The sequence below is a fragment of the Cephus cinctus genome, unplaced genomic scaffold (genome assembly GCF_000341935.2).
Source record: "Cephus cinctus unplaced genomic scaffold, Ccin1 Ccin1_scaffold1719, whole genome shotgun sequence".
Lineage (NCBI taxonomy): Eukaryota > Metazoa > Arthropoda > Insecta > Hymenoptera > Cephidae > Cephus > Cephus cinctus.
The window spans coordinates 5,623-24,108 of NW_014333959.1; the positions used below are offsets into that span (position 1 = coordinate 5,623).

The following is an 18,486-nucleotide window of genomic DNA, read 5'->3' on the forward strand; positions in this document are numbered from 1 at the left end:
ATTATTCATTGAGGGGGCAAAGGTGAAAAAATTGTTTAAACAATGTAAGTGCTAATAAATATTTTAATTAAAAAAATAAAGGTCATGTAAATATTCAATAAAAATCTACCATAACAATGTGAACAATGAAAAAAAAGACGGAATCGATTGAGTAGGTTAAACCAGAGATATTGAATTTTGTATTTAGGAAAGTGTAGCATTTTCTCGAATTTTATTGAAATTTCTGTTTAATATAGTTAATTGAAAAAAATTTTTTCACCAAAATCCCGATATAGGTGTCGGCTAATTTGATGAGGAGATGTTATAAAAAAAAATTCAGAGCATTTAAAAATTCGAAAACTTTTTTTTTTACAAATCCGTACGATTTATAAAAGAATGCCTCATAAGGAGTCTGTTTTCTGCTAATGTTATGCCAAGATGTAAATCGTTGGCCTTCAACTTTGAAAATACTGTACATGAACAGATATATCCATGCGACGTAAGCGCTTGCTTGTACACATGACGAGAGCTCTATAGAGAATGCATGCGAGTAACAACAAAGTAATAGATATTCATAGAGTTACTTTAGAGGGTCTTTCAAAGACTCGTAACACGAGTCGAAATGAAAGTACGAGACACTAACAGAGCAACAGCTAAACTAGTTTAAAGATGTCTAAAAGGGAGAGTTTGGTTAGTTGATTCTAGTCAAAATCGAGGAGCTTTTCTTTTTTTTCAGTCCGGAAAGTGGACGTTCACCTTTTCAAAAAACGGAAGAAGCCCCTGTTCTTGTCGGGAGGCGGAGCCATCAGCATTGGGACTTGGTTCTTGTGCGTTATATGAATCTGTAATAAAAACAGGATAAGCACAAGCAAAACTAATTAAATAAGTAAAGGAATAACACTCTTTATTTTTTTACTTTTTTAACTCACCGTACACGGGCCCTGCATCCATGGCTCCCCATCAATCTGCATGGGAAATCTTTTGCTTGTGGTTATGGTCACGCTGCTACATTGGGCCAGCCTTCTGCCCGATGCTCTAAGACCCGTTTTCACCTGGCCCATATGCAGACAGTTCTCTAGGCCTATTACCTCTATCAGATTATCACCAATATCTACAAATTATACCAGATTCTAGAGACTTGTCATTTATTAAGAATTTTGTGATTTTTTTTTTTATTATTGGCACCTTGAATAGCTGCTGTGAGATCGACGGAATTGAAGCTACTCGTACTTAGTTCCTTGTCTGGCCTTTTCTTTCTCTTTCCAAGACGATGTCTCGTGTGATGTTCTCCCCAGAGATTCGAACCTCCGTGAGTGAACGGAATGTTCAGCAGAGCGACACCCTGAAGGGACGGACCATGCGCGAGATCGAGTGGAACACCATCACACTGGATGAAAGTCAAGATAAAGAATGAATTAAATATTAATGCTTTCAACTGCAGATAATATTATTTAATTTCAGACTTATTCTCATTTCTTTCAAACTTACTATTATTTCAAGATCTTCGTGCAGATTTTTGCAGCTGGCAGCAAACTGTTCGGTAGTCGCATACTCGAAGTACCATAATTTATTTTTCATTCGGCTATTAAACTTCTCGGGATTTTTTTCCCGTTCTAAATGAAACTTCACGCAAATGGCAGCATCCACACCGACGGAGAAATAATTATTTATAATATTATATGGGATGCAGTCTTGGTTCGGTTTTCTTTCCTCCTTTTGATCCAAAACGTCGATTTGCCATCGATCCATCATGACTGGTGTTGCTTTCTCAATTTTCTGTTGAAGCAGATATACTCTAGTAAACGACACACGCCTATCGTGGCATACATGAACAAAAAACATAGGACACTTGATTCCTATTTACCTTGAGGACTTTGTGAATAGCCTCGCCCTCGTAACCGCCACCCCATCGCAAACACCGGGCCAAGTCGTTACCCGTACCCAGAGGAATCACACCCACCGCTGGTTGATGTTCGAACTGAACACGATCTATTAAAAGTTGATAAATTGCAATAATCAATCGATTGCACCAGAGCTTAAAAATATGTAGTAACAATTTAGAAAAACATTGATATATACAATTAACAAAAAAGTAACAGCGTACCCATAGTCTCTAAAATCCACCCCACAGTCCCATCGCCGCCGCAACAAATAACTTTAAAATTCTCCACGTCCTTGAACATCTGGAGTCCCTGCATGGGTCCACCGATAGCAAGATTGTGAACCTGCCGCGGGTTCAATATGTATTGAAACTTCCTGAGCATCCTCTCACCCTGCCTGCCGCCGGATTTCGGATTAATAAAAACCAAGAGCGGTCTGGAATCCGGTGGTGGGGTTATCTGGAACGACATGGCTGGTTGCTGATTGGACGAGCTGCTGCTGGTGAGGAATGCACCCTGCCAAAGAGATAAGAAAGACATCGATCCGAAAAATCCGTAACCCATTTTGAAAGGCGTGGAGGAAAATCAAACAAGGAGATGACGAAATCTTACGGAACTAATGGACGACGTATCCTGGCCATGCTTGCTGCCCCTTTTACTGTCCCTGGACAGGGATCTCTGTCTGTCCAGGACAACCGGACAGATTGCCGTCGGTGGTAAAATATGAACTGCGTGTTCTCCAAGTGTACACTCGGTCCGCACTTGTGAGACGCACCTGTTGTGCAGCTGGATTGATAATAAAAATATGTCACTCGTACGGCATGCGGCAGTAAAGCATGGTATTATAAAAACATTAACTACACCCGGTATGCGAGACATTAATTAATCAACAGTCTGAATTAACTCACCGTTAACTGACACCAACGACAATGGAGGCCGGTGATACCATTGTAACTCTTTATGGTCTTTCTGCACTTGGAACATTTGCCATGACAGTTACCCTCGACCCAGTGGTGAGCCATTGTCTGAGAAGTCTTTTTACTCTTGACGTAAGTCGCTATGCACGACGCTGGCGCCCTCTGTACGCATCGTTCGTGAACCGTGTACTTACAGACTGGATAAGACAATTTATGTTTTTACGAACACTCGTTAGTCTGCGCTCTTGTGTCATTTTGATTTGACGTAAATTCTCATAAACTACTTACATACACAGCAGAGACCTTTCTTTCCAAGACCCACTAACATATTTAGACAGAGATTGCAGTAGGCTGGTTTGCTGAAGTGTTTTAACCTCCATAAGTGATTTCCGTCTTCTTTCACGTGAGAATCAAGTCCGAGAAGAACCAAAAGCGGTATTGTCGTGAGGCCACCTCTTTTCCACTCTTCTAGAGATACCGTACCGTCGGCGTCGTAATCTATTTCTATCATCATGTCTTGGAGGATCTGTCGGTTGAGTAATTACAAAACTTTATTGTTTAATGATTCTTCGCGCCTCGAGGAACGAGAGACAGTCGCGTCAGGTTAGACGAAGTAGATTTTATGTTATCCAAAGCGTCGTATTCGTTGGTAGGTTAGTCGTGGACTATATTTAATCCGTTCATATGAAAAATATCTTGGGATCACTAAATTTAGTCGACGACTAACCCATCTATGAATACAGTGGAATATATCGAGTCGTATACTATACTATAAGAAAAAAAGTGAGAGATACAAGCTTTTTTAGTTAATATCCTACTTCATTAAAAAAGACAATTTTCCATTGTACCACTTTTTTTCTGGCGGAAAATTCAAAATTATGTTTCTGTCAAAAGTTCTTTCCACGGACGAACATACAAAGAAAATCATAAGACGCCTTTCGAGTGGGCAAAGGATCACGATATCATTCTGTATATACGTTCGGAATATAGTAAAAAAATATGGTATAAACATAACTTTTTGCAACGTACTTCAACAATATTTTATTTACCGGTTTCAGTTCCGTAACGTCCCATCCAAGATACTCAGCGACGTTCATCATTTGGTTGACGATACAGTCCATCTCCTGTGACATAAAGAATACGGATGACAAAATGCATTCGCTACGATAAACAAACGATAATCCTATCTATGTACAAGCATATATTCCGCAAGTATAGACCATCTGAGGAAGCCATGTGGAGTAATGGCGACACCCGTCGGAAACATGTGTGTCTGGCTTACGGCAGATCATTAAACGCGTCCAAGTAGGTAGTTTATGTTGTGATCAGACGATGAGTAAACTTTTACGAATAATAGAACGTATACGTATAATAAAAACAGATAGTATGACATCATCCAATCTAGTGATTGTAAAGTGAATTAAAATAATCGATAAGTCGTTAAAGTCTCTTTACGCATAAATGCGACAATAAACCTGAGTATATTATCATTTATATTTACGTGGAAGTATACATATATAAATACACTTATAAGATACTTATGTACACATACATATGAGAACTATATGACTGAACATGTAAGACTGTTAGAAACTACATAAATATATTTATATATATACCAACTTGTTATTTCCATAATTAAAAACTGATGATTCATAGTGATATAAATATATTGAATGATTTTTAGAATTACTACTGCTTTCGCAATAACGACTTGGAGCTTTCAGACGTGAGTCAGTATAATATAGTGAGGGGAGCTGGGGTCCTGGAAGAGGAAGAGGAGGACAGTCGATGGAGTACGTAGAAGAAAAAATGGCAATCCACAAAGAACACAAGATTCATCCCATAATTGATTTGATCCACGCGAATTCACACGAGTCACGGTCAGTCTCGATCTAAATGCCGATGATTATAAATAACGCGTATTTTTTTTTGCGCGTAAGCCGCCATAACTCAATCGATAACCGTTGCAAAAATACTTCTTGGCCCTGCTTTACGTGGAAAATTTAGATCAAGGACTTGGAGATATCGAGAACCAATCGCAATGGTATAATTCTAATACGAAGCAGACATATTTATCGTACGTTAAATTCAATTACAATCGTATACATGAATTATTTCATAAGGAAAAGTATCGTAAGAGCATTACAATTTCAAATACCTTTAAAGGAACTTTACTTACATTTGTGTCGAGTACGCCATTACCGTCAGTGTCGTAGAGGCGAAACATAACTGTAAATAAAAAAAGTGTATACTTGTATAATTTCGTTGAGACGTAACAAGCTGTCGATAAAAATCCACGAGTTTGTGGAAATTAAAGAAAAAAAAAAATAATAATACAATAACCAGTCGAAGTACAAAAATGAAATTTGCTTTAACGTATAGAATTTTTTAAGGCATACAAATCTTAGCTGTTTAACGACGCACATAATTAAGGATGAAATTAATTTTTTTATGACTTAATTCAGTGTTTGGGAAAATTGTACAATTATTTTTTTTATCTTGCTTCACGAATAATCGGGACGAATCAAAATACTTTTTTTTACTAATACTTACATTCTAATTTATCCTCAGGTCTTCCAGCCTCTAGTAAGGACAAGTAACACACGATATCCTTAAGGCTGACCTTCACCGAATGAACGTCTATGGTACTCTGCTTTCTCACGAGGTGCCTCATTTCTGTAAGGATAAGAGGAGATCAACTATAGGATATAGAGGGTGACGATTATTAATGAAAAAAATTTTCTACCACCAGTATGTATACAAACTGTGCAACGGTAGAGACACGTGCGATTAATATGACGAAGGGTATTACTCATTTCGATAATATTATTCCACCAATAAACAAAGTCCCTGTTTGTTTAACAATTTCGTATAGAGTAAATGGATATCAACATCTGTGCTGATCAAACAGTAAATATTTTAACGTTGCAAAAGCGCAACTGTGCAATAACAAATAAATACTCACGTAACGGAGTCGCTCAGAGAAAATGTTATTTATAGTACACTTTGATTTTCTTTGACATTTAAACATCGTCGAAACACGCGCCATTTCCTAGAACGACGTACGGATCGTTGCACGCGCCGAAGAGTTATGCAATTTTGCAAAATAACAGTTAACGCTCACCGTGATACGTAGTGTATGCAAAGTCAAAAGTATTGTTTGAATTTCAAAAATATGAAGTTACAAATTTTTTAAAGGGACGCCGGTGACGTCGCTTAATTTTTTTTTTGTAAAATGCGAGACTGTGCGGTACACGAATGAAATAATATTTGTAAATTTCAATGAGAGAGCCAAACGAGTGGTTTGCTGGAAGACGGGAAAAACAAATATTTTTAGCGAACAGCCGGTTAATTGAAAGATACGCTGGTAGCCGGTTCCACGTTACTTTTAGACTACGCGGAAGTACAGTCCAAAAGCTTTTCTACCTACAGTCTGCATATAGAAAGTGTGCCTGTGGTTGTATTGGACCTAGGAACAAATTGTTCGGCTGGTTAAAACTAAAATAAGCAAATCGTTTGGAGTCAGTAATCGCCGATAGTGGCTTTAGCTATAATCATAAATAAATTAATCGTGTAGGTACAGTGTAGCATACAAATTTTTATATAGTTTATATACGTATAGTATTCTATAAATGAAATCATTACCAACATTCTTGCACGAAACTGTACCTATCTACTTTATTAATGAGAATGCATTGTGAATTGCAATTTCACTTATTATAACTGTATATATCCTGTAACGTGGCGTTACAGAGCTGGAGGGGATACCACCTAGGAATGACCGAAAAGTAAATAAATAGGACTTATCAGGTCGGACAGTGGGTTCAATAGCACAGTGGTAAGTGCTCGACTTGGGCAGTCCGAAGGTATCGGGTTCGAATCCCGATCAGAACTCCTAATTTTTCGGAAATTCCTAGCTCTCTAGTGCTCCCTGGCGGCTCTATGGATCAAAAATTAATTATAGCGGGGACGAGCCGAGCCGGGCACCCCGTTATAATCCAAAGTATGAATTTGTTATATGTTTCATTATAATATACAGGGTGTTCCGAAACTACCTGACCCGGTGGGTATGGCGGTGTTCGGGAGGCTCCACTGATCACGGAAATAACCTTCTTTTTGTCCGGAAGGTCATAGTTTTTAAATGGGATCAGGTCAAAGTTGACCAATCAAAGCGAGGCGTCAGGAGAAACGTAGGCACCTACGAACTCTGAGTTTTCTTCCCACGCTTTTGTTTCTCGGTGGCTTCTTTCTTGTTTTCAATAGGCATGTCTTCAGCTGACGTCATCCTGCCCGAAGCCACTGAGAAACAAAAGCGGGGGAAGAAAACTCAGAGTTCGTAGGTGCCTACGTTTCTCAGTGGTTTGCTGGAAGACGGGAAAAACAAATATTTTTAGCGAACAGCCGGTTAATTGAAAGATACGCTGGTAGCCGGTTCCACGTTACTTTTAGACTACGCGGAAGTACAGTCCAAAAGCTTTTCTACCTACAGTCTGCATATAGAAAGTGTGCCTGTGGTTGTATTGGACCTAGGAACAAATTGTTCGGCTGGTTAAAACTAAAATAAGCAAATCGTTTGGAGTCAGTAATCGCCGATAGTGGCTTTAGCTATAATCATAAATAAATTAATCGTGTAGGTACAGTGTAGCATACAAATTTTTATATAGTTTATATACGTATAGTATTCTATAAATGAAATCATTACCAACATTCTTGCACGAAACTGTACCTATCTACTTTATTAATGAGAATGCATTGTGAATTGCAATTTCACTTATTATAACTGTATATATCCTGTAACGTGGCGTTACAGAGCTGGAGGGGATACCACCTAGGAATGACCGAAAAGTAAATAAATAGGACTTATCAGGTCGGACAGTGGGTTCAATAGCACAGTGGTAAGTGCTCGACTTGGGCAGTCCGAAGGTATCGGGTTCGAATCCCGATCAGAACTCCTAATTTTTCGGAAATTCCTAGCTCTCTAGTGCTCCCTGGCGGCTCTATGGATCAAAAATTAATTATAGCGGGGACGAGCCGAGCCGGGCACCCCGTTATAATCCAAAGTATGAATTTGTTATATGTTTCATTATAATATACAGGGTGTTCCGAAACTACCTGACCCGGTGGGTATGGCGGTGTTCGGGAGGCTCCACTGATCACGGAAATAACCTTCTTTTTGTCCGGAAGGTCATAGTTTTTAAATGGGAGCATTTAGCATGGGAGCAGGTCAAAGTTGACCAATCAGAGGAAGGCGTCAAGAGAAACGTAGGCACCTACGAACTCTGAGTTTTCTTCCCCCGCTTTTGTTTCTCAGTGGCTTCGGGCAGGATGACGTCAGCTGAAGACATGCCTATTGAAAACAAGAAAGAAGCCACCGAGAAACAAAAGCGTGGGAAGAAAACTCAGAGTTCGTAGGTGCCTACGTTTCTCCTGACGCCTCGCTTTGATTGGTCAACTTTGACCTGATCCCATTTAAAAACTATGACCTTCCGGACAAAAAGAAGGTCATTTTCGTGATCAGTGGAGCCTCCCGAACACCGCCATACCCACCGGGTCAGGTAGTTTCGGAACACCCTGTATATTATAATGAAACATATAACAAATTCATACTTTGGATTATAACGGGGTGCCCGGCTCGGCTCGTCCCCGCTATAATTAATTTTTGATCCATAGAGCCGCCAGGGAGCACTAGAGAGCTAGGAATTTCCGAAAAATTAGGAGTTCTGATCGGGATTCGAACCCGATACCTTCGGACGAAATAGTACTATGAATATTTTGATAGATTTTAATCAGCAATGAATTATAAGATAAATAATATTATAACATAATAATTAGGTCTAGTATTGTAGGAATACGGTTGAGCAATAATATATAATGGTATAATTTCTAATTATGTATTTTGAAAATATTTAGGTATCAAATTCAAAGATTACCCGTATAAAGACTGCAAAATTTCACATTATTCTGGATGAATTAATTACTTTACTATTTGAAGTATTTAATTAACACTTATGTCAGTCGATTTATTTAAAAGCTTATATTTTGCTGATAAAGCAAAAGAAATTAGTCTTTGTAATCAATGAAAAAAAAAAAACATCAGATATCGAAATGAATATATTGTATATATGTATACAGGCATTTTGGTTGCTTTACTAATTCACTGTTTAAAAAGTTAATTAATGGGCAACTTATCGAGCACCACATCATTAATTACAGTAAAGTTAACGTAGCCTTAAAAAAAATTGTAGATTATTACAAGCAGCTTTTATGTTCGCGAAAATAAAACTTGACACCGAGGATCCTGACCCCGACTGTATCATTGGGAAATGATATCGTCGACATTAAATTCGTGTGACCGTACTTCCGTCAAGTAGGTGCGACTCTAGGTCTGTTAGTGCCTGTGTTTTTACGAGCTCCGAAGCACTATAGGTATGTTCGATAATGAGCCGAGAGCGCTGAGAGCAAATTGTGTTTCGATCATATGCAAGCAATAAACAGAGGAGCTACCATGAGCTATGAGCTCAACTGGTCATTTTTGAACACGCCTATAGTGCCCCAGTGCACGTAAAACCGCTTGCGTTGAATTCATATTTTCTTTTTATTCATAAAATCTGTTCGCAGACCCAACCCCGTCTTCGCGGATTCCTGCAAAAGCTTCACATTCCCAAGAATAAATCAAACGGCCTCAACAAAGGATATAAATGATCGGATTAAACTTCGTATTTTGAGAATCTCTCCACCTGAAAATAGTATAATCGCTAAAAAAAAACGTAAAATCATTTACGAAAAAATTTTTAAAAAATTCTCAAAACACGAGGTGACAAAAATAAGAGGTAAACACTACACCGATTACGTACCTTCCTTCAACATGGCACCGGATACATTTGGCAAACGAACCTGACGGGTCCTCAGCACCATATTGAATTCACAGTAAGGACCAAAAAGAAGAATCTCAATTCGAACGACACGCAATTGTACAATTTGATAGGCACGATACACGATCAGTATACAAGAAATAGATCTAGATACGTCGTGAAGCTTTCTGAGACTTGTCTTTAACGGGTGACATGTTCACAGCTGGTATACCGGGTGAGACTGAAGAAATTATTATTCCCGAAACACTTGTTGCTCCGCGTGCAATAAAAGGCTAACTGAGCGTGCTAAGAGCTTTGCGAGGATATACGTGTAACGCGCGCGTATACGTAACTCAGTAGAGACAGTGACGTCATGCGATGCTACCGACAAATCTATTTCAGTGTGCGAGACCACGTGCGTGCCAGCAAGTACGAGCAGCACGAATTGAAAGATCACGCACCAATTCTTACTAATTGCAACGACATAGCGCATTGGGTTAGCCACCTAACCTAACAATAAAAAGTTGAACAAATCGTTACAGGCAGAATCATAACGCATAAATTGAACCTCAGAATTTAATTGCAATTGATTACACAGTAGCCGTATAAAAAGTTCCACTGACGCTTTCAGTCCCGGAAGCTCGATCGCCCAGCTGTCTACATAATCCGTCCGAGAATAGCTCCAACTTTTTTTTTTCAAATTGTAAAACGCAACTTTTCGTGGACAACGGACAAGACGAACTTACGTACTTTCTTTCATATTCAATTCTGCGCATGCGCACAAGCTGACTGAACGAGATAAAGACTATCAGCTCAGCGATGCATTTATAAATTGTATTAATTTTAAACTTGTCTCCAAGTAAATCCCTGGAATAATGTAGGTATATGCGTAAGCATTTACGTCAGCGTTCTCGGATAAGTTTTAAATCCAGTGTAGGGAAAAAACAAAGCGGAAGCATAAAGCCCACCCGGAAAAATTAAATGACAAAATTTGTTGAGATCGTTTCAAATATTCCTGGAATAATTTTCACGACGATATCGGACGAATCGCGCTTACGTCTACTATTTCATTTTCTTTTTCAAACAGTATGATCAACTGGTAGCGATAACTGTGGCCGAATTCAGAACTTGGTAGTTCACAGAGTTTCCGCTAGGGTTTACGATGTCATTTCCAGTAACCGAGATAGGCTACCATTATAGTACGCACTGCACATTCTTTTTCCAAATCCTTTCTTATATATGCTAGGTATATATATATGTACTCATATATATATTTGTTGAGGGGGGGGGGGGTTCTCGAAGCGAAGTCTTCTGTTCCCGAATTACACACCATCTTGGGACATCCGGTTCGTATATCTCTGGAGATGCCTTATTCCGGCCAGCTATAGGTATACATTTGGCATTCAGGCCAATAGCTTTTCCATCTATATTCACCTTCGAACTTCCCGTTATTCACGAGTAGCGAGTTGTTCGATTTCCTCGAGGAATTCCTAGACATTTGACTGTGACTTGGACTGCTGTCAGTGCTCTTTTTCTCTAGTACGTCGTGGCAGCTATAAGAGGTATGTGTGACCGTCAGCATCGGATGGACGCTTCCTGAATGGAAAGAGAAAATTTTATAAGATCGATCGCTATACATATACATATATTAAACAGAACATTTTACACATATGATTCTCTCTGCGTAGACTTGGACATATGAAGACATTGTATTGTAACGCTATAAGCGTTTCCATCATTACTGTATCGCGAGGTACAAGCATCTGGATTCGTTAAGCGGTTTAATTAAGTAAAAAAAAAAATGACTTTTTTCAAATAAACAAAAATTTTAGAATTTGTTAAATAATAATTATAATCATTTTTGAATAATTTATTCGGACTGCTATCATTTTACCGAAAATACATCTACCCGAATAGTCTTACGTCCAAAAGGTCATTCGTCCTAATTGCCAAACCCACGATTCACCGTCTGTCATTTGTTCCAAATGTCTCTTCGGCCGAATTCTTCATTTGCCCGAATCATCAGTCGGCCAAATCTGACGCTCGGTCGAATGGAACGTGTTCCATAGTAGCTGAGCCTTTTGTTCCATTCAATGAATTGGACTACAGTCAGGCCCTTATGTCCAGGTACTAAGGAACGCATTCTATTAATCCAACCGGCGAAATTATCCGAACGAGGGTTCGGAATAATGATGAATTTGGTCAAATGGTAAATCGTGGATTTGGTGTTTAGGGCAATTTAACTTTTTGAATATAACATCGAAGATATGCATTTTCGGTAAAATGACAACGATCCAATTTATTCGTACCGGTTCGAGCTCTTGCCGATGCTTCGCTGTCGCTTCTATGATGTCCTAACGCTTGTAATTTTTCCGTAAGACCATGAATCTTATCAGCCAAGGATGAACCGCCGCCATGACTTTCAGATCCTGCACTGGCCGATATACCGGTGCTGTTAACGTTACTGCTGGATGTCGTGTGAGACGTAATGGCCGCGCAAGCTGTTGTGGATGAGAGGACTGCCATTTCCTGAATATAAAAAAAAAAGTTCAAAAAAATATCGTATCGTCGTATCTATCAAAGCATCATTATCGCAAGCTATTACGTGCACGTTGTTACTGACTTTGAATGCTTTTCCATCGACTCCACGTGGACCCTTCTTCACGAAGGAGAGGAACAGATGACGAGATAGCTCATCCGGTGTCGCAACCTCCAGGTAGGTATCCAGGAACCTCCGAAAGCCGTCGTAATCAATGTCCTGGAAACAGTGGATCAACCATCTCGATCAAGATAAAGATAATTTTTATTTTTATTAAACGAAAACAGGTCTCGAGTCTTTTATAAATCTTGACCCTCCATCCATGACTATCTGGAAGGTCATCCTGACAGGATCGTTGAACCGTATCTGCGTGGCCATGCTGGCAAAATTTTTCTAAGCAAAAATTGTGATTTTCCTAATTTACCCAGTAAATCAAGCTGCATAAATATTGAGGCTTTTGGTTAGACCAAGAAATGTCCAATTTTCGTGATTTCGAATTTCAATGATAAAACAGACTCAAGGCATCGTACGAAATCATACCAATGAGACGCCGTCGTACTGTTTTACCAACCGGTAAATCCAGATGTCTCTGTAGCTGTCGAAGGTAACCCGTAAAAAGATGTCAAGAAACTTCTCAATTACTGTTTATAACGATTGGACAGTGAATTAACGTGAGTTAGCGTCAAGCGTCGTCATTCAGACGCGACGCTCAAATATAACCTAGTTTCGACTTTTGAAAGGAAAGCTTCTACTAAAAGGATACACATGGATACGAACTGCACCTATTACCTTGATACAATAAAACACCTCTCACTTCGTTCATCCATTAGCACGTAACCTTATAGCAATCTCCGTAGTCACAAGAACCCAAAGCAGCTTTGCACTGACTAGCTCGGTACTCTCGTAAAAGTCAATTGAATTGTCGTAAAGGAAAGGAAAAAAAATTTGTCAAAGCCTTCTACAAAATCAATACGCTAGTCAAATTGAAATCCATAAGATACAACTTCTAAGCCATAAATCCGTTAAGCTCTGAGACAGTTAAGTACAGATATCCGGCGTGTAATTCAAAAGGAGCCGAATTAATCGTCAAAGTTCGAACTCACGTGGTCTACGTGACTGGAGCGACGTGGCCGAGCGATGCGATAGGAATCGCGAGCGGTGTGCGCGAAGAATTGCGTCTAAATAAAAGTCTCGAAACTCTCATAAACGAGACCGCATCTTCACGTGACGGCTGGACGTTAATGTAACCGCAAACCGAAATAACGCATCTATTTTCGATACGACAGCAAATCGTGAATGCTATACAAAATGAACGCGCGTACAGCACAAGAAGAAGTTATTCGATGCTTCAACCACAATCCTGATCACCATAAACAGTCCTCCAATTTTATTCTACTCAATAGAAATGTTCTTCAGCAAGCTCAGAACCTAACTGGATCCCCGCTGAGGTCAGTTTGAGGACTACTTAGGACTGGGGTGGACCCCTGATTCTCATAACGAAATTTCTACTAGGGTACCAACGCAATAGGTACGCGTCATCGAAATCATCATCCGGCATGATCATTTTCCATACTTCCCTCTATGTACTTTTCTATTACTGATATCTGATAACAAAGTTGTACCAACATAACCTCAAATCTTGTTTCGATAATCGTAAATTTTCAACGCGACAACATGATCCTTCAACAAAATGGCGGATCAAGCTCAAAGAAGACAAGTTCGGATCAGACCCGAAGTGACTTTTAAAGTTCGCATTGTCTCATTAGTAAAAGGTGGGGGGTTGGAGGGGGTGAGGTCAAAAGGCAAAGGGCATGGAAGGAAACTGGAACGAAGGACTCGGCCCGAAGTTGCTTAACTCCGTTTCTAGATTAGTCGAGTAACTCAGTTCTCCCCTCGCGCCTCTCCACCCTTCTCCGCGATTTCATCCCTTACCTGTATACCACTAATCACCGCGTATCTCATAATTAAATAAATTATTCCGGCCCGCCGAGCGGCGCTCCTCGCTGGTAATCTCGGCAACGTTGTCACGTCCTGATATTATCTATATACACGGAGTCCTAAGTAAATATGTCTGCCAAGAGTGAGAATAAAATTTTTGGTAATAATGAAAAATGAAAAATTTTTTTTTTTAATCTAAGTAATCGATGAATCAATGATAATGACAAAGTAGAATCAAACTAAACCACGTAAAATTCATCTTCGACCCGAAAATATATTTTCCGTTGAATTCTGAGAATATTCTCGTAACCTCTTGGTACTTAACGATTCTGAAACTAAAGCGATCAGAACTAACCTATGACAATCCTGACTAATGTCCTCGTGCGCGGGCTTCGCCCAACTGTCCTTTATCCTCTAACTTTACCAATAAATACGAGCAAGACCCATCTACGGAACCGATCCCGAATCATCCCTTGAACAATATCGCAAGAGGGATGAACCGAGGCTGGTTGAAAACTTAAATGAGTCCGGTTTCATTTAGGAAATTGTTATTTATCAAAACTTTGAAACTTCAAGTGGAATCGGACTATCGTGAAGTGGTGCTAACTTCAGGGAACAAAGAGAAAGCGTATAACTTTATATCGTTAGGAAATAAGGGCGAAGCTTGTAACTTTAAAAAACGATATATAATTAACGTGTTAATCGATAGGACGTGTTATATGGGTTTTGTACGAGACACAATGGGGTTAGGCGCGATTGAAAAGCAAACGTGCGATATTATTATTTATTGCTCTCTGCTTAGATCGCTCGAGGTAGCTCCCTCACCAAAAAAGCCCCCTTTTTCCATTTCATCGCGCCTTTATAATCGTAGCTAGTAGTTTTGGTCCCCTCTTATTCCTTGCCCTCTCTCTTCTCAGGAGAGGGCCAATGACACCAATTGTGTTCGGACGCGAAATCGACCAGGGTGATTTCGCCTGTTTCCCTAGCGGTCCCCGGGTCACAAAGTTCCCCGTGCACGCGGTGACCTTCATAGACACTAGGAGACGGGTCTTCCGTCGAGGTCGATAACGGCCTCGGATCGACGCCTTGTCCTGGGATTATGCGGCCACAGAAACCTCATGGTTATTTGCGCACGCTGGGCTACGCCGCAGAGGTCGACTACTTTCTTTCAAGGATACACGGACTTTCACTGACATGACAATCTTTCCGCTGCCCTCGAGCCATCTTTCACAACATTTACAAAGGCAGTTTCATACATCATGCGCGAACATAAGTATACAATACAGCTACAAATTCAACGCTACTATGTTAGCGTAATCGTAACGTAAATATAAAACGCAACTATGATCGTGGCTAAGAACGGAACTAATCGCAACTAAGAACGCCCTGAAACGCTTATTCTATATTTTACAAGTTTGATCGGTAAAATTTTATTCGATAAGAAAAAAAAGCTTCTGGAATAAGAATCCTGAATGAGACGGGGTAATCGGCCATTAAGGGGGGTCGCCACTGCGACGACGACGGAGTGCAGCGAATTCGCTCAATGGCTTCGAAAGGGGGTGGAAATGACGTAAGCCCTGGGTAAATGACGTCACGGTATGGCCGTCATAGAGGAGCCGAGGGTAGAAACCGGGTCAGTGCACAGCTGCGAGAGTAACAAAACCCTGTTACCCCGCTACACTATATACATATATATATATATATATATATATATATATATATATATATGGCGGAGTCGAGTTTCGCGAACGACGCAAGGACAACGAAGTGCTCCTGCGCATGCGTAACATTTTTATTCTCATTTTTACGAAAATCAGCATGAAATGTGAGTAAATCGAATTCCTGCGAAATATCAAGATGGCGGCTCCAATATTTTCCAATCGGTTATAAACCCCCTCGTGTCTCTTACGGACGGCTCGAAAATGTCAATACCGTGTAAATAGAATCGAACACCCGAACCCGTTTGTCAATCAAATTGAAATTGGAGTAGGTATCATACGAGTAAAAATTTTGTTGTCGCGCCCTCCGCCAACCCCTATTCGCATTTGGCTCGTTACAATTATTATTATCGGCAGCGAACTCCAAAAATTCCCACGAAGATAATGAATTAATTTTCATCAAAGCTTCTAGAACAATCGAGGCCCCCGTGAATTTCATCGGTTCTTCGAACCAAAGGCATTGTTATCAAACTACGCGCCTGTTACGTATGAGTTAGCGCGAAATATAAGGGTTCATCATTTTTCGTAAATTCCGCCCCCTCCGTCTCCCCCCCCCCTCCACCCATCAACAACACAACAAGTATCGCCGTAACGGTGCGTTTAATAAAAACATATCGCCATAATATTGCGAAACGGTACTTAAGGAAGAAACATCCCTTGGGCTACGGGGGTTGATTGAGACGTGGGGCGCAGGAAGGTGCGCGCAGTGTCAACAATTTAAGCGCTAAGAATAGACCGGGCTCGAGTGTCCTTGCAGTGTATAAGGGATAGACGAGGAGGGCGGGGGTGTTCATCAGGACTATCAGGACTATGGCGACTATAAGGACTATATGGGGAAAACTGGTTCGAGGTGCGGAGGTGGCTTCAATTAAAGCTCTTATAAAGAGATCCCACACCCTCTTCAAATATAATAAGCTTTCTCGGCAAACCACCCCCCTTGCCGTAATCAACATCCCTTCCTCCCCTACATCCCTTTGCTATTATTTTCCCAAGGTGTATGTACACTGGTTGTATCATTATTGTACAGGTCTTTTCATTCGAGGCTTAGTGCGCCGACTACCCATCCGCTTCACCCTCGTCCATAAAAATCTCACACCCAGATGTATAAAAATAGATAGACCAATATCGATACAATACGTGTATCAACCGTTGAGAACTATAATATCCAGGCTAGGGAAAGAAAAAAAAATTGTTTTAAATTACCTGGTTAAATTTTTTTTTATAGTACCCCTTCACTAAATTCACCTATGAATTTCCGTATCATCTATACCCATTCGCACGGTATATAGGCAGATGCGTGAGAGCATTCTGATGATACGATAAATTTGCACGCACTGAGAATAGCAGAAAGTGCATGGTCTACGTCATCATGACGTAGCGTACGGTCATGTTATCGGACGCGATATCGAGAATTGGTGAAGCGTCCGTTTACGGTAGGAGTGAAGAGTAAAGAGGAGGAAACGTAATTCCTAAGTGGCGCCTACGGTGAAAATTCCTGCGGGGATACATAAACAGAAAAGCATAAAATTCTTGGCGATATTTCATCGAGCGAAACTGCTCAATTATTCGAGCCGCCAGGCCCATAGTTCGGACGTACCGCGAGCAGAGCGCCGAATAAATTACGCTTTATGTGGCATAAGACTGCGCGAGGCCGTTCTTGGTAACTTGAATATATGCCGCGAACGAGAGAGAGAGAGAGAGAGAGAGAGAGAGAGAGAGAGAGAGAAAGATGAGAGTTCACGATAAAAGTAGAACCGAGCGCGTGAGTAACAAAGAAAAAGAAAGAAAGAAAAAAGTCGAAATTTCCATAGCAGATTTTTCGCCTCCGTGAGATATCGAGTATTCCTCGAATGCGCCAATAAACATGTCCGACAGCGCGCGTAAATTTTTTACGGCAGTTTGCCGAACTATACTTTTCGATCTTCAGCGTCACGAAGGTCGCCGAAGAGGATACCGGAGAACAACGAAGGAGTCACAGACGACAAAAAGTAACAAACAAGAAGATGACCAAGAGAACCGGTACGATATCAGGAGCAGTCATTCATGCCGAATACGTATACATATACATAGGTATAGGAGTCCCGTTAGTCCGTACATCAATTCAACAAGTACGGGTGGAATAGGCAAAAGCTAAAAAAGAAGAAACAGATGAAATAGACAATTTGGCACGATCCGACGTCGAAGATCAAACGTAGCCTTGAACGTGAGGATCCGTAGCCAAAAATGTGCGGCCATCAATTTCATCGAGTCTGCGTTAAACCAAGTATTTATACCGCATGCAATTTGTTCCAGACTGTACTTTTAGATATATCCATGTACATATCTATACACATACGCGAAACTGCACCGTGTCGCATCTCCGTCAGACACAAACGCACCGCTCGGTGACGTCATTCTGCGAATGCAGCCCAGATGAGACTCGGGTGCAGCGACCTCGCGCGACCACTACGAAACTACTGGTGCCGGTGGATGTGACGTCACAGGCAAATACTCTCCCGGTTGCCATGGAGACGATGACGTCGTCGTCGTATAACTAGTCGAGCGAAGAAAGTGGGGCGGGAAGAGGCTTTACGTACAAATGAGCAATAAGGGAGAGTCACCATGGGGATGGAAATCGGGATTTTCGAAACTGCCCTCTGACCTCCACCCCCCCCCCCGCCC

The 18,486-nt window shown here is 40.6% G+C and overlaps 1 protein-coding gene and 1 long non-coding RNA gene across 5 annotated transcripts in view; one reads left to right on the forward strand and one right to left on the reverse strand.

The window, feature by feature from the left end:
- Positions 1-388: 388 nt before the first annotated feature.
- Positions 389-18,486, reverse strand: part of LOC107273553 (diacylglycerol kinase 1) — a 47,374-nt gene continuing 29,276 nt past the window's right edge. Inside the window, exons 4-18 of one of the 2 annotated variants that reach the window (XM_025090931.1) lie at positions 12,254-12,388; positions 11,940-12,159; positions 11,065-11,226; positions 5,333-5,455; positions 4,959-5,008; positions 3,826-3,900; positions 3,065-3,302; positions 2,768-2,973; positions 2,472-2,645; positions 2,084-2,375; positions 1,844-1,968; positions 1,468-1,755; positions 1,165-1,366; positions 896-1,090; positions 389-821 (exon numbers count right to left, since the gene is read on the reverse strand). In XM_025090931.1, the coding sequence (XP_024946699.1) occupies positions 900-1,090; positions 1,165-1,366; positions 1,468-1,755; positions 1,844-1,968; positions 2,084-2,375; positions 2,472-2,645; positions 2,768-2,973; positions 3,065-3,302; positions 3,826-3,900; positions 4,959-5,008; positions 5,333-5,455; positions 11,065-11,226; positions 11,940-12,159; positions 12,254-12,388 (2,481 nt within the window). In that variant the 3' untranslated portion in view covers positions 389-821; positions 896-899. The remainder of the gene's footprint in view (positions 822-895; positions 1,091-1,164; positions 1,367-1,467; positions 1,756-1,843; positions 1,969-2,083; positions 2,376-2,471; positions 2,646-2,767; positions 2,974-3,064; positions 3,303-3,825; positions 3,901-4,958; positions 5,009-5,332; positions 5,456-11,064; positions 11,227-11,939; positions 12,160-12,253; positions 12,389-18,486) is intronic. The other variant, XM_025090930.1, reaches the window with a different exon arrangement.
- Positions 3,175-5,482, forward strand: LOC107273559. 3 transcript variants are annotated; one of them, XR_001539271.2, is made up of 4 exons: positions 3,175-3,308; positions 3,835-4,081; positions 4,464-4,659; positions 5,351-5,482. It is a non-coding gene; the product is annotated as an uncharacterized LOC107273559 (long non-coding RNA). The 3 variants fall into 3 exon arrangements; XR_001539270.2 differs by having other exon boundaries at positions 3,177-3,313; XR_001539272.2 differs by having other exon boundaries at positions 3,247-3,379.